General features: G+C 41.1%; 1 protein-coding gene across 1 annotated transcript in view; it reads right to left on the bottom strand.

The window, feature by feature from the left end:
* Positions 1-24,462, bottom strand: part of ATL2 (atlastin GTPase 2) — a 43,384-nt gene that overhangs the window by 15,200 nt on the left and 3,722 nt on the right. Inside the window, exons 5-8 of the mRNA XM_010562524.1 lie at positions 7,888-8,168; positions 3,033-3,167; positions 1,478-1,582; positions 288-338 (exon numbers count right to left, since the gene is read on the bottom strand). Coding sequence (XP_010560826.1) covers positions 288-338; positions 1,478-1,582; positions 3,033-3,167; positions 7,888-8,168 — 572 coding nt within the window. The remainder of the gene's footprint in view (positions 1-287; positions 339-1,477; positions 1,583-3,032; positions 3,168-7,887; positions 8,169-24,462) is intronic.

Genomic DNA, 24,462 nt, shown 5'->3' with positions numbered 1-24,462 from the left:
ACAACTTACCATACAGAGAACAGACTTTAGAAAGATAAGGTTTAGCCAGATTAGAAGCCTGTACTATTTTACCTCTGCACTGGCACAGTAGAAGCATCACAGCATCATGGAGTTGATGCAAATAATGTTGTTATAGGCAGTACTAATTTTAGCATCAGGTCAGCTTCAGTGTTTTATAGGAAGTAGCAAGCAGCTCCCAAATCACAGTTACATTAGTAGTAACTTCAAGAACAATGTGAAGACTATCACTTCAGAGGCAGCTTAATATAAATTCAGCATATTCTTACCTGCAAATGTTGAAGGTCATCTTCCTGAATATTCTGGGACAAGTTGTATACCTGCAAAAGACAGTAAAAGAATTACAGTGTAACATCAAACCATTATCTTACATTCATGTAGTCTCTTAATTATCCTGAGCATTTTTAACCCCTCAGGAGAAGTCTAACTACCAAAAAGTCAGCAACTAGAAAGGTGTCACAGAATGCATCTCAAAAGTCACTTCCTTATACAAAGTGCTAGGGACAAAACCACTGCTGACTACCCTAGCCCTTCTTAGAACAGCTTTTTTCCAAGGAAGCAAGCCATAAAGGAACCAGAAAAGACTGCCGAATGCTTCAAATAACCACATCAGCATGAGAGAGGAGTATTAAGAAGGGCATGTCTGTTTGCTATCCTCAATTTCAAGTGCTCTAGGATTCAGTGATCCAGCAGCTGCATATCCAACACAGAAATGACTGGGTACTTAGTTCACCAGCTTTTTTTGCTTTCTAATCTTCCCAGAGATATCTGATTTTATCCAGGAAGCTTGTGACTGTTTCAGTAGCACAAATACTGAACAGCAGTAAACTCAAAGATGCATCAATAACCCACAACTTATCCTAACCACAGGAACAAAACAAACAAACAAAAAAACACCAAAAAACCACCCCACAGGGCAGAAGTAGTGTTCTACATAATCCTGTTACTTTCATGTTGTAGCATGTCTGAAGAAGGTCATTTGTCATCCCTCAAAAACCTGCTCACTTCTGGCACATTTAAGGCACAAGCTTAAACGTAGTTTTGGGTGTAGCACAAGAGAATCATCAGAAGTTTAACAGTAGCAGAAATTGTAAGTTTAGCTGATCACAGTGTAATTCCACACTAAACTATCTAAAGTCTTAAAAAAGATTCTGTGACACATCTGTACAGAAGCAGTTGCCATTTTGACATCTTTTTTTGGGATTCCCCAGTTCAGTCAGCAATTTAACTCAGCTTGGCCTTGGATAACCTTGATTCCACAGAGAAACTTATATAGTATACTACACTGAAAATAAGATGGTGAGTACTTTTTTTTTTTTTTTAAGTATGACAGCTTAAATGATAGCTGGAGGAAGATATATAGGTGTACTTCCAAAGTGTGGATACACAGATATTCTTTGCATGTTCAGGATAGAGGGTTCCTATAGCTGCTATTATTTGCCAGTATGGGTATTCTCACCTGGACAGAACTCGTCATGGTGCTCAGAGCAAAAACCGTTGCACAGTCTTTGATAGTGGATTGGCTATCAAAGGCACCTTGGGTATCCATGAGTAGTACAGCAACCTAGAGAGTTTTGAAGAGCAGTAATAGTTAACCAAATTAACACTTTCAAACTCCTGGCCATTGAGAGAAACTCTATTTCAAGTAGTGCAAGTCTCTGCCCCTATACCTACTTATTAGTGAGTCAGCTGCCTGTGCACATGCCTATACACTCCTACAGCCGAGTAAGCAACAACTAGAAGGCCATGTCATCAGCCTTAAGTCCTTGGCCTTGCTACACTAGTTACCCTCTCCCACAGAAATAGCCTCCCTCAGCCCAGTGAGGGTACAGCGCAGAGTAACAGACAGCTCTTATTCACTGGAAGAACTTCAGTCTTAGCTGACAATCCAGCATAGTTCATTAGAGCTGAGTGAGATGCTTACTTCTAAAAACATATCTATCTTAAAATAATTATTTTCAGAAGAAAACAAGATAATTGATACTGACTGTCTGCTGGAATGACAAGGAATAAAATGATCTTAATGATAAAAGTTAATCTGTCCCAATTCCCGTCTTTGAGTTCTACTACAATTCCCTTCTCTTTCAGTTAGAAATGACTGATAAGCAAGAACAAGCGAGTGATTTGTCCCCAGAACACAAACAGATCCTCACAACTTAACTTTTTTAGCCGGAGAACTGTTTGGTTACGTGTGAAATTTGATGAAGCTTCCTGAACGCCCCTAAGCCACTATCTGTTTAAGATCAGTGTCCCATATTAATTGGCATCAGATGTTTCCTTTGCAAATGCAAAGGGTATGAAAGTTAAATAACTAAGAGCTTATGGTTCAGGAGAACATGAATAGCTCAAGATACACCACTAGTACTGTGGAGCAAATATTTATTAACAACATTAACACTTTGTTTCAGCATGAAGATAAACACCTACAACCAAACTTTGTAGTTAAACTGACTTAGAGTTTAAAAATATGCACCAGCTTTGATTAGAATAGGGTTAGTGCCTTTTATCCCACCGTTGGACTTAGTCCTTTTTTATAGATTACCTGTTAAACTATATGAAAGAACCAGCTTCCAGACACTGAAGGTGTTTCCAGTACTTATAGCCATGCATTACGTTTCACTAGAAGACAGCTACAAGCTAGAACACATTCTCACCTCTCAAAAAACAGCGTTTGTTACAGAGCAGTTCTTATCACAGCATTTGTCTATATATGGTATTTATAGCCATTACAGTCTTACAACATCCACAGAATAACCCACCCATCAGCCTGGACAGAGCAGACTTTGCCAAAACAAAGTACTCTCAGAATTGGATTATTGTTGGAGATGGAATCTTATAACCCAGCAGGAAAATTCATACTTGCACTGATATAAGGTTTCCAAATACGTTACACAGCTACTGAATGCAAAGGAAAGCAACTGATGTTTGAACTGCCTCCATTAAACCCATGGCATTAAAGGTATACACACAGAGGCAAAAATCCTTACAGACACCTATTTAATTCAAGCACTTACCTTTGTTCCATTGGGTTTATCAATTACAAACACTTCACTCCAAATCTGAATGCCAGTAGTTTCCCGTTCACATCCACCTCTCCATGTAAACCCAGTCAAAGGCTCAGTGTTTCCACCTATCCAGCAAGGAGAAGTCTACAAAACAAGAGGAGAAGCTTATTTAAAAACAAGGAGGAGATTTTTTTTTTTTAACATGCTGTCTTAGCAGACTTCCACACTGTTCTCTCATTTTCCTCAGAGCCGACTGACAGCACTACACAAACTATTAAAACACAGTGCTACTCTGCTGTGTTTCAAGGATCATCCACAAAGAAATGTTGTTCGAGCCTACTGTATTTCAGCAGTTGCACAGCTCTTCAGCCACTGAAGAGCATATATGCATAGCTTTCAAGTCTCAAGTGCTCAGAGCTAATGAGCACAGCTCAGTTTGTCCATTGATTCCCCTTTGCACTCATGCTCTTCTCTCACAGTTGAGAGAGCTCAACTCCAACACTGTTGTAAATAGCATGTATTTTAACTACAGGAACAGCTAAACCTCTGCAAGGAACAAAAAAACCCTTACTTTGACTTAATCCTCTCCCTTCCTCCACACAAACAGGTCAACTGCTGAAACTAGCTAAGCATCTAAGCTCCTGCACTAACAGAGGCCAGCACAAGACTCCCAATGCCAGTTTACAGAAGCCAAATAGGCAAGGACCAAAAGATCTACAGTCTGTACTTGTCACAGTTACAAAGTACTTTTTCCTAAGTGATTAGAACTCAAGAGAAAAGGTCATGTTGAGAGTTTGATACGTGTCAATCAACCCATCCATATTAAAATCTTATTGGCACATGCTCACTTTGGGAAAGGTTATCAGAGGGTCAAGTACAGTTCACAGCTAACATTTCTGGCTGGTCCTCAAGGACAGGCAACATACAGAGCAGTGGCTCATGCAGAAGAATCCAGCCATTATATGAGCATATTTAACCCAGAAATGTACTTTATGTACTGGGCAAGTAAGGAGCATGAACAGGCACCCTGAGGAAGTTTCACTGTGGTATATTTATATATACTGAAATCCTACAAGAGAGAAGTGGTAGCCAAACAATAGCTTTACTGATAAGGGGGCTTAGAGAAAAACCGTAATTTCACAGGCTAGAACACAGCATGCTGGCAGAACAGAAAGAGATATTTAATGAATTTGCCTCTGACTGGCCAGAGAAGATTACCAGCCAGGAAAGTGTGCTCTTTGAGAAGGTCAAAGGGGAGACTTCTCAATTCACTAGGCTATAGTCTCTACCTCTCTGACTCTGCACCGGCAGTTTTCAGAAAAGAGCTCTTCACATCTCAGAAAACAGCATGAGCACCCAGGGGCTGTACAAAATAGAAATACTTACTACAAATAAGTGAAACTGCTTATTTCTAAAAGGGGATGGGAAAAAAAGCTGCACACATTCCTCATACCTAGCAGCATGGAGAGCAAACCATACTAAGAGGGAAAGGCAGTCAAGCAGTTCTGCACCAGCATTCTCCCAAATGCTAAGTGCACACCATTCACCTCTATTTGGATCAGACACGGCAAAAGTAAATGAGACAAGCAGATAAAAATTCAGGAAATTAACACAGGTATCCAAGTGAAGAGAACACCACCTCTTTACAGGTAGGTTGTTTGGTTTTTTTTTCTTTTGTTTGTTTGTTTCTTTTTTTGGTTTGTTGGTGAGTTTTGTTTTGTTCAGGGGTTTTTTTATCATGCACATACACCTCTACCAGAGAGACTAAGCAAAACCTAAACAGCTTTCCCCTGGAATTTTTTTATCCCAGAAGATACTTATGCATCCACTGACCACTCTAGAAATCAAAGCTCCAGGCCTACTTTGGACTTCTGTACACTCCAGAATACAGTTTTGCAATGCTGAATCATATTTCACAGGTATATATCAATGGACTGTAGCTTTTCACTTTTTCAAAAGAATCTGTTACATTATTCAACAATATGTTCCATTTGTCATTGATACAAGAATACTTTTTCCCAGTTTGGTCCAGAAATTAGCCTTATTTGTAGCAATTCAGACCAAAACTACACAACTCTGTTGACAAGTTCCTCAATAAGCACTAGATATGACCACATTAGATTTCATATGTGATTCATGTCACCAGAGACTTTGGTGTCTTAACAGGTACAACTTCAGCTGAAGCTGCTTCACCTTGTGGGTGATGCACTTAAGCCTGTCTCTGGCTGACCTTTGCATCAGCCCAAAGCACTCCTAGCCTGTTACCTCTGTCTCTCCTTAGTTAAAACTCAGTATTTTAACAGACTCCATACATCAAGTTGGCTTGAAAGATATTCAAAAGATGGGAGGAGACAAAAAAGACTTTGTTCCTACATGAAGTCAAGCTAGAAGTTGCACTACAATTTTGTATCAGTCACCTAAAAGATAACCTCTCTAAATATATTCCACACTAAGGAAAGGACCAATGTAGCTTTATTTGCATAGTGACATTAGTACGCAGTGCACCTTGCAGATTAATACAAGCTAAGAAGGTCATACCCCTGTAAAAAAAAGCCTTTCAATCTGAATTTACTGGTGCTACTGCACCCAACTCTTAATAAGGCTTAAAGCACAACAAAGATCACAGGATCCTTGCAGCAGCTTGCTGAGTACACGACTGCTGCTGTTTTGTGGCAGATTATTCTGTTCCATTTCAAATTAGCAACCATAACACTAAGTATCAGTGCTTGAAATGAGATGCCCACCTCCCTGAAGTTAGTGACCAACCTCAGCCATGTCAAAATCCTACCTGTGACTTCAACTGGCACAAGTGAGATTTTTAGAATGGTAACTTTTCACCTGACCTCCAGCTCTTGGTTTAAGACAAGAAAATGGGTTTCTGAAGTATCCTGGCAAGTTTTTCATCATGCACGTTAATATCCACAGGGGAGGATATCCCAAAATTGCCTGATTAGCACATGAACTGAATGCCAATGCTTTAGTATTTTGTGTAGGATCCAATATTTAGTTCACGGAAAATACAGACTTGTAATTACACCTGACTGAAGATGGAACAATCAGACTAAAGAGCACTATAAAACATAGCAAGGCCTTCCCTCCTGTACTGAAATTTGTATAAGCACAGAGGATACCATTTAACTTGATACAATTCAGCAGTGCTCAACAGAGGAGACATTGCACTTATCTTCTCTCATCCCCAACTTCCATCAATCATTTTGCAGCCACTCTGACGCTCATCAACTCTTTCCCTTAAGCCAGTTTACGTCACTGAGCTGGCAGGAAAACAGTTCGGCGAAGTACAGTCTTCTGATGCATCACTGAGTTCGATCAACTCAACTAAGGGTCTGCAAGCATTACAACTTCAGAATGCAAATGCCTGGCCAGAAGCAGCACATGGAGAGCAAGACCTCTCTGCTTTTGGTAAGAGATAGCTGTTACAGTAGATGGCCAAGTTTGCCTTCATCTTCAGTTTAAGTGAAACAAATGGTATTTTGAAGGACACATACAGAAAACTGAAAAAAGCAACTGCACAATAAAAGAAACAGAGAGGCATGGTATTACACGAGGCTGAAACAGTGTTTCAATCCATTTTGCTTCATGAACTTTTGTTTTACTTCACAATCTGAAAGTTAAGAGCATTTGCTTAAAGCCCACCCCTTCTACTTTCAAAAAGAACTAGCACTACGTCTACCCAGCCACCATCTAGCTCAGACTGCCATACTTCTTGGGAGTTCAGGGTTTTTGTTTGTTTGGGGGTTTTTTTGTTTGTTTTTAAAATAAACAGGACACTAGAGAGGGTTTATATACACACACAGAAGGCCACCCACTAAACAGTTATATCAATGAAACATTTATTTCTCCCTAATTTAAGAGAGTCTTAAGAAGTTGGGAGCACCATCTTGCTACTCTGTATTCCTCCTACCATATCCTCAGTGTCTTTCTTACAGAGCTGGCAAATCAGCGAGAGGAATTCAATAGCAGGCACTACTGGGAGTGAGAGAAAGGAAGTCTTCATCTGCCAACTACCAGCAGCTTCTTTGCAATATTCCCGTATTTCCTGTAACTGCAGGGTTCATCTTGATTTCTCCTCAAGCCAGCTAGCATAAAGGTAAAATAGATGCAGTTATGGTTAGTTTCTGCTACTGTGAATTCCAACTCCGAAGAACAGTGACAAAAAAAGGAATCAGTTCTGCATTTTTAAGAGCTTCGAAAAGCAACAAAATACTGAATTGTCAATATTCACTACGCAGACTAAAAGAAACAAACCACAACCTGTGACAGGCAGATATTTATGTTCACAGGAAGCCCTACCCTGCCTTCTCCGTATCAGCCAAGAGTTCAAAGTATAAAAAGCATTTTAAAAGTTACTGGATTATGTTCAGAGACGCATTCCAAGCAGTAAACAGGAGACTTTCTCCCTTTTGCCATACCTCAGATTTAAGCAGATTTAGGCCTCCAATAACTATCCGATAAGACTCTTCTTTCTGCAACAATGGGTAAGCTATTGCTACAATATGATTTCAGGAGATCAAGTCAAAGCAAGATCCCTCCAAGCCACCACCTGGATAAGCCCTTCCCCAAAGCTCAACTAGAAGGCCACCATGCTCCCTCATTCAAGTTCTTCTCATGCCCACTTAAATCAGAACACCAATAAATTCCCTTGGTAACTGCAGGAAAATTTATATTGAAAAACTGTCACTTGAATACACTTCTTCACAGAGTAGAAACAAGAGTAGCTGGCTTCCCCACCCCCCAGTAAGAAAAATTTGACCTGCTACATTTGTGCTCAAGTCAACAAATACAATGGTAAATGACTAAAATACCAAACTACTTTTCTCCTGCAGGGAAAATCCAAATTACTCACCCTGTTATACATGTATCTAAGCATGAAGTCCAGCAGAAAAGATTTTCCTTTGCGGAAAGCTCCTGCTACAGACACAACTACTATGTTAAGATCTTTGATGTGTTCCTGAAGCAAGATTTTCTCCAATGCTTCTTCATCTAATTCAAAGTTATGGTCATCTTCATGAGCAAGAACAATCTGTATGGGGCGCGGCTTATCCAAATCCACCTCGTCATCTGAGTCTGGCAGGGCATCTGAGTCTGGCAGGGCATCCTCCTCCTCTTCTTCCTCATAATGCTTACCTGCAAATTGACAGGTTACAACATATTAGTAAGTCAGAGCTTAGGGCACTAGACGTTTCTTTGAAGTGAAGCCTTGAGCTGGGCTTTCATTCCCAGCAGCAAGAGTGATGTTCTTCAGAACGCACATGTGCAGACAGCGAGATCAACAGCAGTTCCCTGTCCCTTTTCATCAGCTTTGCATATTGTCTACATTTCAGATCTTCAGCATTCTCCATGTTTTAAGAAATCACAAAAGAAAACTGGTTTTCAGCATCAAAAACCCCTTTTAAAGGCTTCTTAAGTATAACTTCCCTTAAAACTCAAGGGCCTTTTATCTGGAAAAAATTAATTAGTTTAAAATAAGCTCCAAAGAGGACCAAAAAAGGCCATTTTTAGATCACCACCTTATATTTGGGGGGGTGGAGAAAAAAAAAAAAAATCAGTTTTGCTTGCCAACATGTACAAGCAAGACCACTGATCTAGTATGTAACCCCAGGATTACACACATCAGCAGATGACCAAATTCCTCTCCAATTCCAATACATTACACCTGTCTCAATTCTCGGTAAAGCACAGACTTCAGACTGCCTATTCACTGCTTGCAAGAGGATAAACTCCTGAGCACGTGCAAGGCCTAACACTTCTGGGATAAGAGAAACAAAACATATTGAAGTAGTTTCTGGCTTCATACTCTTCCTATTACATTATTAAGCAAGATTTAATAACAGTAAGTAGCAACTCTTTCAAAAAGAGTTAAATAGTGTATAAAACATTCTCTTAAGAATCAATACCCTTTCAGGATCAACCAGTAGCTGAAAGAACTATAACTCAGATGAGACTGAAGTTACTAGCGAATGATAAATTGAGGTAACATGGCCCCTCAGACATACAGCACAATAGTACCAATATCCGATTTTCCTGACTTCAGGAATTCAGGAGTTATTGGGTTAGAGGCCTAGAAGAAAACCAAATGAACTGACCTGTCCAAGATGAAGTCTCCTCTCTTGTTCACGTACTCCAACATTGAAGTTTGTCCCACAGCAGAAATGAACTCTACCACTGGCCTGATTCCACTTTTTCTATCAAGCATCTGGAAGCGCTTTTGCACTTACAGAATTGCCTCCAACTCCAGGTTTACATTTTGCCATATTGTCAGAACCCCACGCGCACAAACCTGATTGAGGCGCCTTCCAGTTACTTATCTGGGAACATCACTGTATGAATTTAAGTACCTTGGACTGCTAGTCATGCTTGCACTTCCAAGTGTTGCTTTAATGAAGGCAAAGCAGCAGCCACCTCCAGTTAGTCGATGCATTGCATGCAGGTATGTTACATGGCCCTCATGCCTCCTGTGGAAGCAACCCAGAAGCAGTGTTCTCTTGCAGGATGTGTCATGAGGCACCATGGAACACACCACAGTTTAATTCATTCGTGGCAGAGACCCTGCCAATACCCACATGATCTGCCAAGTCATTCCTGCCAGACTTTGCATCCTAGATACCATCCTTAGCAAAAGGCTTACGAACAGTGCTCCAAAGCACTCTGTTTTGCTGATGTAATGAGACATTTGAGTTACTACCGTGAATTTGAAAAACTGGTAACTCGGTGACCCTGGAGTTTTCCAGCAGCTGTCTCTTTAGCCGGTTCTGACATTTCACTTCATTGCAAACCAAAGAGGACATTTCCATTTCCAAGCATCAAATCTGTGCTGCCTGAAAGGCCAGTGGCACTAAATCTTAAAAAGATTGGTTTTAATATATTAAGCTAGAATAGTTTGAACAGGAAGTAAACTTCAGTGCTTAAATTCTAAGCAGCTAGAACTAAACTCCAACATTATCCAAGCAGGTGTGCAAAACAGTCCCCAGCATCACCCTAACTCAAACTGGTTGACAAAGCAGGCCAAAAAATTCAACTGCACCAGCAGGCCTGACAGTTGGAAGGAGTAACTTTAAAAAGAAAAGCTGTCAACAGTACACCAAACTGTACAAACTACATTGACACAATGTTGATTGCCACTTCAGAAGAAAAACTCCCACCTCTGGCCTAAAGCTTTTGTATTCCCAGAAATGAAACAAGCCCTCTTTTTTGAAAGAGTTTACAAAACAGGTTTTGCCCCACATAGGTAGCATCCTTTGTAGGCCAGAAAACTTGGGAGGATAGCCCAGGTGAGGTAGGAAGATTTTCACAGTTAGAAAGAAAGCCTTCAGCATCACAGCCTAGAAACATAAAGGCAATAATTCTATTGATAAAAGCATTAAGATTCAATAGCTCCAAGAAAAGACGCCCGTGTTTTAGCAAGCCGATATTCACACAATGTGTCAAAGCCTCTGCTTCTACATATTCCCCAGGCAACAAGTTTAACTTCATTACTTAAAACAGCCTTATATTCTTTTATTTAACTGCATACTTGACTTCAGCTGCAGTAAAGTATCAGTTTTGTAAACTAAGGTAGATTGTAAAAATAGTCTGAAGCAACATCTGCAACTTCTCTTCATTCACTTGGAGCCTGACATTAACCATCTTTTCCTACCTGGAAGTCAACAGAACCTGAGCAGACCTCAAAGCACAAGCTGTAGCAGCATCCTTCTGCCAGTGCAGAGCATAGCCACCCAATGCCTCTTCAAGCCACGCAGCTTTCCAAACAAACGAGTGGTCTTTTATCATTAGTTATTTCTAAACAAGCAGATCCTCTCTATCACAAGTAGATAGCACTATCAAGAGCTTACACACAATATGCCCTTTAAAAGCTCACAACGTCTTGTTAACAGTATTCTGCACCCCTGGAGCTCGCTCAGCTAAGAGGGGACAGGAGAGAAGATTCATCTTAGGCCCTACTCAATTCCTATTAGATTTCACTTACCCGCAGGAACTGCAAAGTCAAGTCCAGAGCATCAAGTTGGACTTCTTGTCTGTTTTGGGTCAGGTTGGTTTGTTGGGGTTTTTTTTGGTTTGGTTTTTTTTTTTTTTTACTATCCAGCCTGCTATATCCAAAAGCTCCCAACCTACCTACAGAAAAGACCATCATTGCCATGAATCAAGCACTTAAGATGGTGGAGAGCTACAGTGTTGACAGCTGTAAAGGAAACTTGATCCATCCAGAAGAGCTGGTTTGATAACTTCATGCTCAAGTTGCTGAGAACACCCTTCCCTTCAAGGGATTGTGAACTAGTTAGCAATTACCAGCACAGACGTTGCACAAGTTAAGCATGTTAACTGTAGAACAAGTGCTACTGCTCGTCCCAGCAGCGTAATCAGCATATGCTAACCTGTCACATGTGCGTAGGCAGATATCACAACCTTTTTGGTCCTTCATACAACCTTCTGGCTGCTTACCCTGTTACTCTGGCTAGTCAATGTCGCAGGCAGCACTGGAGTACTTTGGAAGCCTTTCTAGAAGGCTTCGGCATCCTGGGCAGAAGGATCACATTCCACTTCCAAGAACTACTTTCAGAGCAGTCTCTCAAAAAAATTGCCAGGACAAGAAGTCCCACTTCACAGTCCAGTTTTCTGCAAAAGCTGCAGAAGCATTGTAGTAAGTTATGTAAGTAGTTCATAAAATAAGCGTGCTGATAGCACTGTCAAGTCAAGTCAGGCCAGGAGTTAATGAAATTCAGAACATGAAGCCTTACTCCTTAATTCTCCCCACCCCTCCCTTTACTCACCTGCCCCAACATGGTCAGAGTGTACTACTTGAAACTCAGAACATAAGTGGATTTGTCCTAAAGCCCAGTCTAAGGACCACAAACTGCTCTAGGTTCTTGTAATAGTCCAGTCCCAGCAAATCAAGTACAGGAACAGATGAGGACTAACTTCAGAACGGTGGGGTTCACAGAATGACTACCCCTACACTCACGTGTTTCTAGCCAACTGGACAGTAATTTGGACTTGCAAAGCTCATGGCAGCCTCCCTACATAGGTCTCCATGACAACACATTCAGTACTGCTACAGAGGCAACCAAAGCAATAGACTTTTGTTGGTTTGGGGGGTTTTTGTTGTTTGATTTTTATCCTGTCTCTTAATACTTCGAGAAGTCCAGTTCCATCCCAGTAATGAGGTTACAGACCCAGCACACCCACCCCATATATTCAAACTCAGAGAGCAGTTGTTTCAGAAGCACAGCTGATAGCTCCTTGCACTGCATGCAGAACAGCCAGGGAATGCTGCCTCCTGCCAGAGTACTAAAGACAGGCTGGTAGATTCATCCAACTCACTCACAGGGCTGGTCTCAACACTGTTGGAAATCCCCACGTGCACAGAAGACTGGACCTCAGGCTTTTAGTACATACAGAAAAGCTCTCATCTGTCAAAGCATATGGCACTAGAGCTTGTAGCGCAGTGTTGCAGGCCCAGAAAGCCATAGCTACATTTTTCTTTTTTCAAGATGGTCATCTGACCTTTGAAGCTTCTCTACTACTGAACTAACATACTCCAGACTACTCCCGTATCTACCACTCTGGCTGGAGCTGATGCAAAAAGATCAACTGGACTTGCTCCCGAGTTCTGCCATCCATTCAGGCCTATTACTATGGCTGTTCGTTCATCAGTCCCTACTCCATTTTGGCTTCTTCCAACCCAAGTCTTCATTCAATTAGAGCACATGAGCTAACGCACAGTTCTGACTGTGCAAAATCACTTCCTAACCCTGGTCAAACAGGCTAGGAGATACAAGAGAAGCAATACTGTACAGCAAGACACAGAAGCAGACTTGAATGGAAGCAAATATAGCCAAGAGAAGGTACTACCATCCAGTTTCCCTATAAGCTCTTCACTCCACTCAGCAACAACTACAGCAGAACTACTATTGACACTCATCAGCTAAGTATCCAGAACAAACACCATTTGTTGAAATGCTAAGCCAGATTTTGAGAACAGTAGCGTCTTGTGTACGTACAGACAATATTTCAACTGAACAAACTCAACTAAATTACCTGTTTCCTAAAGTATAAGGTAAAATGAAAAGCTAATTCCTGCTTCCCCTAAGTACACAGCTAGCAGCTGATAACCTATTTGTCCTGTAGTGTAACAACACGGGAGTGAGAACAGTCAGCTCAACCTGCATGCTATGAAAATAAGAGACAGCCTGCTTTAGTTGCAAGTTCCTCCCTTTAAGCACATTAATTGAAATAAAGTACCAACATCACTACCTTTAAGTTTCAATCCAAATACAGCTTGACCTCATTAAACACATCATTCACATTCTTTCACAACAAAAAAAGCGCACACTAATTGCTGAACTCAGTTGGTTTTAGATGCATTATAGGTTTTTGATCAACCAGCACTGAATGACAACTAGTAATTGCTTCTCTGGACAGTGGGTTAGACCCAGACAACTGCACACAGATGCAGCACAACATTAAATTTAAATCCCATTTGCTTTTTAGTGGCTTAAGACTTGGATTATGAACAAAGTCTAAAGAAGTCACTTTCATTAGTGTAGATAGCTCTCATCAGTACTCCTTCCATTTGCCCTGTCACAAGGAGTTACAAAGACTTCACTCTGTACATCTTCAAGCTGGTAGTCTTAGTATCTTGTTTGTATAGAAACCTGCACTTTACTAGAAGTTCAACTTTAAATTAAAACTTCCACTACACCTAGATACTTCAGCTCTCAGCATCCCTGAACTGTTTTTCCTGGTGTTCTACAGACACCACACATCTGTGTCCATGCAAAAATGATCTTAAATCTCCCACTCGTAGCTCAATACAGATGCGTGATAGGTTCCCACACACACCTGAATGGTAAAGCAAGCTAAGTGAGCTACACCAACCTCAAACCATCTGGCTTGAAATCTTGTTCTACCTCCACAGCGTGAGGGAGTTCACAGCTTGAATCAAAAGCTTAAAATAAGTTATCATGAGGAAACTGCTGCACCACATTTAAATGTAATGCATTCTCTCAAGAGCTTCACCTAGGAAAATTTCCTTAGAGAGAAAGGAGACAAACTGTTTAAATGTTTCTTGTTTTGGTGTAGTGAACTGAGGAGAGTGTAGGCATGTGCGAACTGAGTTCCAGAGTGTAGAAAAAAAAAATAGGTTAACCTTCAAACCTTATTTGGACAAGGTAAAAAATCTGGCACACCTACTAGAAAAAAAAAAAAATCACTAGATTTAAGTCACAAAATTGTCCTCCCCTTTCTCCAGCAGTCCTACTCCATGCAGTAAACTCACGGCAAGACCCACATGAAAGCTAGGGACTGCCACAGACCTTAATGCATCACTGCCTTCCTATTGCTGACTAGCAAATACTGCCAAGTAGCTCATTTTAAGGCGAGAAATAATTAAATGTTTTGAATATTTCAGCTATAAATAGGACTGATGAGCTAAATTCCAAAGACTTGTTTGGATATCCAATAAGACTGACAGAGGAGACAGGGAGGGGGGAAGACGCATTTAACTCTCTCTGCTCCTTCAGGGCAATGGGATGTTAAGGGACAGATCTAGAACTGTTACATAAACTGTGAGCAGAAGCGAGAAGTACCCGAAGCTACAGTTCTGCCAAGGAAGGGGAAAAAGAAGATATTCTGATGACCTAGATACCTACGAAGCACCATAACTAACCAAACAATAGGCCTGTCTACTCCTAAGTGCTTTAAATTGCTTCTCTGTTGAATGGTCTGCATGCATGCAGGAGCAGACAGCTCTCCCATAGCTATGCAAAATACTGATAAGCTGGCATTCTGCATTCTCCATTTAAGGGGACAGAAAAGCTAGAGGGAGACTTCATTGTAATGAAGAGGTGCAGCAAAAAAGTCAACCCTCAAATTCAGCTATTTTCAGCAAATGCATACAAGTAAGAGGACACCAATAAGCAGAGGCTTAGACAGAAGCAGCACAAACCCTGACACAACCTACTAAGTAACAAAAAAAAAAATTATGTATGCAAAAGGATTGCTTTTCTGAAAGCACATCATGAACTTAGTAAGAAAGATGTTTCTCCATAGCTACAAGGAAAAACTTGGAGGGTAGGGATAGCACCAAAGCATGCTTCTCATCCTTCTTCCACTCTGCCTAAAAACCACAGCTATTATTAGCACAGTCACTGAAGGACCTAACAGGATCTCTACCCACAGTAAGGTTTACCAGTACTTTTCCAGCCCCCTCAAAGAATGCTGCTTTAGAACACTAAGGCAGATGAGAGCACTAAAAGGCCTCTTTCTCACCTTTTCTCCCCTTTCTTACCTGCCCCCCAGGTTCTTGAGAACAGGAATGAGAACCCACCAGATCTGACAATGCCCTAGCTCACCATGGACTCTGGAAACAGCAAGTGAAAGCTCTTTGTGAACACTGCAGGCTAACTGGATCCTTATAGGCCACACAGATTTAAATTAGGCAAACTTCTGCTTGTATTTCAGAGTGATTTTATTTAAGGTTTTTGCTCACCCAGGAAGATTCAGTCAGTATTTTCTAATTCGTTTAGGCCATAACTACATTTTATGTACCTTGCACGTATTCCTCATGTCAGCAGCTGACAATTTAAACAACGATCAGCTAACCCAAACCAAGATTTTGATCAAGAAGGACAGGGTGAAAAGAGTAAGGCAAGACGTGCCAACTGCAATCACCCCTTGTTTGATCTTTAGATTAGCAGCAAGAATAGGTTTAGTCACCCAGCTGCATCTCTACCACAGCCACAGAGGTGCTCAGCAGCAAGCAAAGCAAGTGCTCGCTTTTGCTGTACAGGGAGGTATGCCAAAGGGCCAGTTTTCATACTCATTTCCAGGATAAACAAGCTGTCAGTCAGGAACACCAACAGGTTTAAGGAAACAGAGCAAGCCAAAGAGGCTTTATTTTTTGCTTTTTGATCAAACCACGCTTCTAACAATCTGAAGCTTCTAAGCAAAAGTGATCTTTCAGCCCAATATCCAGTTTACACTCAGCTTCCCACCTCCCTTTAAGTTCCTGTAGCTAAGAGAGCCTCCCATCCAGCCTTTTCCAGCACTGAACTCTGTAATTCTGTTTCAATAAAGTTCTACATTTCATTTCAAGAAATAACAAGCAGCACACACAGAGAGACTGGGTTTGCCTTAAGAAACTGCCTTCTCTAGATGAAGTAGCTAGCAAAACTGATACAGTAACTACATTCAGACACCTTCATGGGGTATTTAAATTCCTCCTTCCTCTCCCTTCTCAACTGTTCTTAACCTGGTAGTGCCACTAACACACCCACCAGATGAAAGGGAAGTGTTTCTGCGGGAAACGCAACATGTGCCAATACAATTAATGCCCAGATCAAGAAGGTAAATCAAAACAGGAAAAAAGCCCCACACAAGTCACATTTCAGGAGAACTGAAACCAGCAAAACAGATCTCATTTTGCATGTGTTCACACTTTATCTCCACTGGAGGAAGAGATTTTTCTCACACAGCAAAAGTAGTTTTCATCACAGTCCCTGCTGCTAAACAGGTAGAGAAAGAGGCCTGGGCTGCCATATCACTTTCCCTGCAATTAACCCATAATAAATGATACAGCACCTAACCAGATTCATATACTTCAGAGCCCCGCACCTACTCTCCACAATTCCTGAGCCTCTGCCAGGCATCATTGCTGTTGCTACACAGAAGTCCCTTGCTAAGGCAACAGCTCAAAGTACATTTATTCTGCCAACAGGACAGCACCAGTAACTGCCTCCTCCTCTCGCCTGTTGCCTCTTCAAGCCCATTTCAGTAGCACAGCTGAGTCTTAACCACCCACTCACACAAGGGCTCTCCCACTCTTTCCCATTTCCAGCACCACACAGTACCACACTGCCTTCCCTGCTAATTTTGCCACATACCCAACACTGCCAAGAGTCAAGTCAGCTAAACAAACCAAACCAGCAGAAAAAGCAATCCAATATGAACAGTTTTCTACAAACTGTATCACCTCATTAAGAGTCCCATGAGCACTAGAGCTGAAGATAAACAAAAAACAGAGCTATGCTGCTTCATCTGCAGGGCATACGGTCAGTTCAGCTGTGCTGTTGAACACTACAGGCACTACACTACTCTGGGTTGGCACCACTGTCCTAGGTCCAGGAACCAACTTATCTTGAACAAACAAACACAAGGTGATGTACTGTGCACTCTACAGCCCCTGAAACACCTGCACCAGCACAACTGAGGGGGAGGCACAAGCTGCTTGACTGGGCACAGGTGCCAAAGGAAAAGTTCAGCTTTGTGACTATAACCTAGTTAGGCTGGAAAACTTCTCCAGACTCTCAGAACTCACAAGTACAGTTAAGAAGTGTGTTCATGTGGAGACTGACTTAATGATATGTGATAACACTGCAAAGATGGGTAGACAACTGGGCTGTAACTGGATCGGACTGTGTGTTGCCAAGGATTTGTCTAGATGTGAAAGAGTTCAGATTTAGGCTGGGCTAGCCAAAACATTTGTTAACCTTCACTTAACAACAAGGTTTCCTTCCTTTGCAAATGGAGGTTAACACTTGTTTCAGTTTTGTCAATAACATAGGCTAGGATGCTTGAACTGGTGGGAAGACCTTGAGCTTGGCATAGTCCTTCCTGCACTAGAGGAGCATTCCCTTGAACGTTCCTACTGATTATACTGTACCTGCTAAGAGTTGTCTCTACTAAAGAGCAGATTAGAAGAATTTTGATTTCAAAATCACCAGTTACGTTGTCACAAGGACGTTGTAAAACACTTACACTTTAGTAGCTCAGTTCCATGCAACAAGCACCTTCATATCAGTTCAAAGGGCTCGAGACTTACCTTCTTACCGAAGCTTCTTTAACATCATTCATGACACTTGTTACCACAGAAACCTCAGCCACTGCTAGCAAAACAAGAGTCTTAACAACAGGAGCATTCTTGGTTTTTAAATGGCATTTTCCTGGGACAACAAATGCCATTGTTTTGTGTACATACGCTAATGACTGCTGGCCAGTCAAGCCTAGTGGTGAGTATAGCATTAAGGGGAAAAAGAAGAGAGTAATCCCAGAGGTAAGGCAAGCCACACCATCCTCCTGAAAGTAACAAACACAGACGGGGAGTTGGTTACTACTTTTCTTTACATCAAGTGCTCGGACTAGTCTGAATACGTCTAGCCAATCTAACTGCTTTTCTATAGGACAGGACAAGATACCATATGTCGATACCACAAATGGTTTAATATCCATCTTTCACTTGGGTGGAGAAGGAAAAAGGAAATACAACTGTCTGAAGCCTGTGTGTTTAACACCCCCCTCCAACCAACAGTTTAGCCTTTGTACATCATATTTATTGTCCTCATTCAGTGGATCCATGAAATCTTTCCTTACAGCATATAGAGGACAAACACTGGGGAGAGAAGCCTAGATTTAGAAGATGAACCTAGATATAGATAGCAGTGTGCTGCTCTTTAAAGCTCACAAAAGCTTAATCTAGTCAGTTCTAATGCACTACAGAAATAAGAAGTCAACAACAGCTTAGACTACAGAACAGCTCAGTTTGATATTTGATTAATGAAACAGTGATACGTCTGCAACTCGAAGTACTTGGACTGAGACTCTAAGAATAACATTCAGTCTATCACAAGCCAACTTCCAACCTCTTTCAAAAGCACCAGATTGCATTTTAAGGGTCTCCTCAAACAAGCAGGATTCCTAGTAGCATCTGAAGGTTCCAGAAGTATTTAATCGCATCTGCTAAGTGTTCATAAAAGATAGCGTGTTTGTTTTTCCACTGAAAAAATTAAGCTTAATAGCAGAAGTTGCATTTCTTAATGCTCCTACCACCATTATTTTATTTTGAAAAAATTTTTTTTGCCTTTTAAATCTGAGCAAAACATGTGCTAAGTTTTCAGTAGCTGCTTACTTCTACAGTAGTTAGCTCTAGAAAATACCCCAGTTCTGCCCCAGTCCCCATAAGCATTACTTACTGCACTTTTCCAAACAATTTCTGTACTAAGAAGTCTGACATACTAGCATTTAGAAAGATTTCCTTTTAAATATTTTGTACTGCATTCCCTCCTTTATCCCCATGACAAGCTTAAGACTTTGTTGCCTGGAAGATAAGTGACACGTGCCTTGAGGGCAGCTTTAAAGCCATGTTTAGAATCACACTGCTGTCATTAAAAGAACAATTCCTTAGTATTAGTTCAGAATTACAAAGTATTTAAGAAATTATTTCTCTTAAAACAAGAAGTTATCTTGCTTTTAAGAAAGTGATTTGGCTGTATCAAGAACCTTAACCTAATCTTCTACAGCAGTCATTTTCACTACTATTCTATGTCTAAGCAACACATTAAAGGAAGCCAAGCTTCTGCCTCCATGCCTAGCAGTTCATGCACTTCAAGTGACTGTTCCTCCCCTGAAATCAGTACTGTGACTACTTCCATATTAGGCAGAGGATTGACAGATGGTACTTTTCATTTCCCAGTTGTTTAAGGTTTCCCAAGTAAATCACACTACACAGACCAAAATAAATGAACAGCCGTAAGTAAAACCCAGAAGACCCTTTCTTATATTTACGTGAGGAGCTGAAACTGCAGAAGGGGTTGAGGAGGGGAGGGGAATAAGACATAGCATGCAAGTTTGCAGGCAGTAGTATCATAGGATTGAGCTTACAGAGACAGTTAAAATAACTGCACTTATTCTTCCACTCAGCAGTACCACCCTGTTTGAGAAGATAAGAGGTGAGAACAAGTTTTCCAAGTACACACGACACACAAGAAGTAGTCATAACATGTCAGTACAAGCAGTTGACACATGTTCTCCAACAGATTTCTATGATTTCCAATCCAAGTAAAAAAAAAAAACAACAACAACAACAAAAAAACCCAAACAATCTTGTTGTCCTGGAATCATTACACAACACATTGCTCAAAATATACTTCAAATATTTTACTGAGACCAACAAGAACTTGTAAATTCAACATGACTATCTCTAAGGCAATGGTGAAAAAAATAAAAAAATGTATTACGATTTGACACTAGCTACAGATTGGAACCTGATTCTGATCTCACTTAAGCAACAACTGCATAAGAGTAAATTAAGTTCTAATCTTAAATACCAATTTACTGGAAATTACATTCCACACTCCATGTCTGTAACCTGTACAACCTTCTATTAGTTCAAGTCTTCAACTCCACTGCCTTCCAGGTTTTGGCTTCCATTCCAGTCTTTTAAGAGAAACCTGCCAAGACTTGCAGTAGCACACAAACCCCACCTTGCCATGTAGAAATCACTGGTATGTAGGGCTGAAAACGCAATCAGTCATTTGCTCACTGTCTGCACTGAAAATAAAGCTGGAAATACATCTAGAACAAGAAAAAAAAATTAGATGAGACATCTCCCCTCCTGGCAAAAGCATATCAGAACATCCCTCACAACGTACACAAGCCGTAAGTAGAGGCCCAGTAACCAAGCTGTAAGCTGAGTCCTTTCCCAAAAGGCACTTTGTGCAGTCTTACAGCTTTGACAGATCTCTTACCTATTCCTCCAGGATACAGAAGAGCAGGGTGATTCTTTTAAAAGAAGCTGGTCTTTCATAAATCATTTCTGCAGAGGCCCAAATGGACTTCTCTGTCACATTATATTTGATTTCCTGTTAGCCCTGCTCATGAGTTCATCAAGCTGGCATCAAACAGGAATTTCCATACCCAGCTTACCTGCATTCACTCAGGTAACTTTTCTCAGACTGCCTTGGATGATGCATGGCTCAGTGATGCCATCTTTGGTATCAAACATTCTGCTTGAAGTTTTTCCAACCTTAAAGAGAAGCCAGCTACTAACCATTATAAAATCAGCATAGCTATTTTTTCTGTTTAGTTAACAGGAAAGGGAGAAGAGACTTATTTAGCTTCACAGATCATATTGAGCATAAAGATCTATTCTCACAATAGAATGAGATACAAACTAGTCTTGTTACCTCAAGGAGAAATGTCCCCATGAAGCAGCTGGAATTCTCTGTGATAGACTCCAGGCAAACTAACTAGAGAGCTTTAGGATATCTAAAGTCCATGAACAACCTGCTATGGAGGTAATTCATTAAGTGAATTTACCAGCTATGGCACTATAATGATGTATGTACGCTCCCTCCCAAACGGGGAGGGTAAGCTCCTTGCTTTGCTGCAGTGAGAACTCCAGTTAAACACCAACAGGCAGTTACTTGCCTAGCATTAATTTATACCCTAGATCATCTCCCAGTAACTCGTTTGTAGAGCTACAGAATACAATGGGTATTACCTTCACATCTTAGGAGATAAATCCAGTCAAATAAGAATTAACAGTGGGGGAGGAAAGACAGATCTTCAAATTCCTCAGATTTCATTCCAGGTTTCTTAAATGGGCAGAAGATCAACTTCTGAATTTAAATGCCTTCTGAGTTCCTCCGATTTTTATATTCCATGCATTTCAAAAAAGCATGCTTAGCAAGCACATAAAATCTTGCTATCCCAGAAATGAACACTACACAAAATATATTAATTTTTTTCAAAAATAAAGAGAAGTTAAAGGTCAGACAAGTTGCTGCTCTCACAACATTAGTCCCTATTACGTAATAATTTGCTGCTAGAAATGACTTGATTATAATCCTTGTCCTAATAGACATCACTCATTTCATGTCAGTCATTTCTTTGCAGCTAACTGAAATAGCAAGCATCAATCTGAGCAATGTTTTCACATATATTTCAAACTTGCTCATCTGTTTGCTCTGGCATTTCAGATACAAATCCCAACCCTGCAAATTGTATTCCTGTAAATCAACTCAACTCCCTACACAGCACTATGAGCTCAAAATCAGCTATAGGATAAGATAATGTTCTTCATGTCAAGAACAACCTTCCTAAAACAAGGAAAGCTACTTCCATCTTTCCTCCAGGACATCTTAAGGAGTTCAAGTTGCTGAAAATGTTTTGAGAAAGAGACCCAGTTGTTCTCCAGTAAGAGTAAAGTCTTAAGAACCAATGTATGTAAGTACTTCTGAAAACTTCCAGTTGTTTACAAACGACAAATACAGCAGGCCTGCCTATGCAGAAGCTTAGAAAATATTTTTGTGCCTTGCTCACCTTAAGTAGTCGAGATTAAAGACAAAACCTTAAAATACTAATGATTGGTATAGTAAGTTTGAGAAGTTAATGCAGGATTTAGCAGGAAGCTGGAAAACTGCACTCAAACTGGCAGCTTGCAGATCACACTGTAGGCACAGCATGCAGCAACAGTAAAAACAAGGAAACAATTCAGCCTGATTTTAAAGTTTAAAACTTCCCATTCAAAGACTGCCATGCCAGGATATCAAAAATCATCCCCATGACAGGGCCTGTTCATGACTGCAGTGCAGTAACAAGCAACTTCAAACTTCACCTTACATAGAAAAGTTAGATTTAAGTGAAACTTGGCAGTTTTCCTTATGAATGTCCTTGGAACAGTTAGAAACTTTTACAGACTGTGCTAAGATGTACAACAGACTACTAACAACCGGCACAAAGTTAAAACTATTTTTATCATACTGCTGAAGTGAAACCTGCGATCCAGCTTGCGCTGGAGACTAACACCGCTGCAGTTCACTACCAAAGCAAGAACAACACAGAATTTAATCTACCTGCATTTCCATCCGTGTATTACATCTGTTTTTTGCAGCTGGGCAAAACTCAAAAGTCAGAGAGGATGTGATAAGTGCTCTTCTACTACACTGGGGGAAAATCCCCAGCCCTCCTCCCCTCCAACAGACCCGCTCTTACCCAGTCTAGCCAGCTTGAGGCAGCATCCCTATTCTTATTAGGACAAGAAGAGAAAACAATCCCTCATCCATCACAAGTATTTTGCTCCAGTCAGTAGTAGTTTATTAGCACAGTCAGTAAGTAAACATTAATCACTGATATTTAACCAAAACACAGGGACTGCACAAGGCACAAGGTACCTGAGAAGTATCAGCACTCCTGCAAGACCTGGCTCAAGCATTCTTGTCCATGCAAGATGAAGAAGAGCTGCGTGGCCTCCTAAACTAGGAAAGACTGTTGTTATTTAAAGGAATGCTTTTATGATAGGTCAAGTAAAACTGTTCTGTGCTAGAACTGTTTCAGAAATGTCTTTGAGTTGTAGGCAGGTAAACGTGAAAAGAAAGTAATAGAGCCTTCCTCAACCCCACTCCCTGCTTCCAAAAGAATTCTAGTTGAAACACCACAGAACTACTGCTATTATTTGAGGAGGAACTGTAACATCATTAGTGACTTTAGGGTAAGCTAGAACGTAATAGCTTTTAAGCAACACGTAGTAATGGTACAGGAGGAGTTATAGGCCTTTCCTGTTAATTTCTCTTCTTGTAACTATTCCAATCTACCACTCCACTTCATTTCATTGTACAGAAAGCTCTTCTGCAGGCAGGCACAGATCATCCATAGCTGTACATGCAGACCCTATCAGTTAAGTCGTCCCATGCCTAAAGTACACAAGCAACTTGACAGTGACATGTACCATCATTAGTGGTGGAAGCAGGCACACTACCTCAAAGGCCGTTTATTACAGGTGTGCTGGCACTTTTATGACCCTGAGACAGTTATGCAATACTCTGATACTTTGAGATTATTAAAATCCATAGTGATGAAAACACAGAGAGCCATCAAAGAAAATTCAGCAGTGCTCGTGGGGGAGAAACCAGTACTCACACAGTAAAGCAGTATCGTATCCTCAATTCAATCTCTGGACTCTTTAAATTATTAAAATTGCAATGCTGCCAAACACAATCAAACATTTCCACATGCTCAGAAGCACTGCCTTTTCCTCCCTATAAAAAGAGTCAGTGGAGTAGCCACTCCACACCTGCCAGCTTATAGCCCGGTTAGATTTCCCAGTCTCTAGCCGGCTTGCAAATGAGGCAATTGAAACCAATAGTGGCACATGGCATCTGCTAGATTTTGTTTAATCGTGCCCAGTCCAATCCTTCTGCTTTCAAATTAAGTGAGAGTTATACAACAAAGACGTTAAAATAGTTCAGTGTTCTAATGCAGTGCTAAAAACCTCACACGATTCAACTTCGTGTCCAAGTCAGTACAGTCCTCGCAAGCCCCAGGTCCACCCTCACGTGGAGCATGGCAGGGAGAGGGTTACAAGCTCTCAGCTTTTAAGCTATTCTTGAGAATAAAAACACATTAAAGAAAACATACTGCGCATACTCCAGCACAGCCGAGGCTCACCACCGAGCCACAGCCATGTCCCATCACCACCAGAGGATAGATCACAGGCAGGAACAGCACTGACGGTGGAGCGCACCGGCTCCGGGGGTGTGTGTGGGGGGAAGAATCAGCCGCCTCCTTCCCCGCGCTGCCCCCTCCGCAGGTGGACGCGGCTCCGAGGAAGCAGGCGCCCTCCGGGCTGCCTCACCCCGGCCCCGGCGGC

Source organism: Haliaeetus leucocephalus, unplaced genomic scaffold, assembly GCF_000737465.1.
Source record: "Haliaeetus leucocephalus isolate CR32 unplaced genomic scaffold, Haliaeetus_leucocephalus-4.0 Scaffold160, whole genome shotgun sequence".
Taxonomy (NCBI): Eukaryota; Metazoa; Chordata; class Aves; order Accipitriformes; family Accipitridae; genus Haliaeetus; species Haliaeetus leucocephalus.
This window is presented reverse-complemented; position numbering and strand designations above follow the sequence as displayed.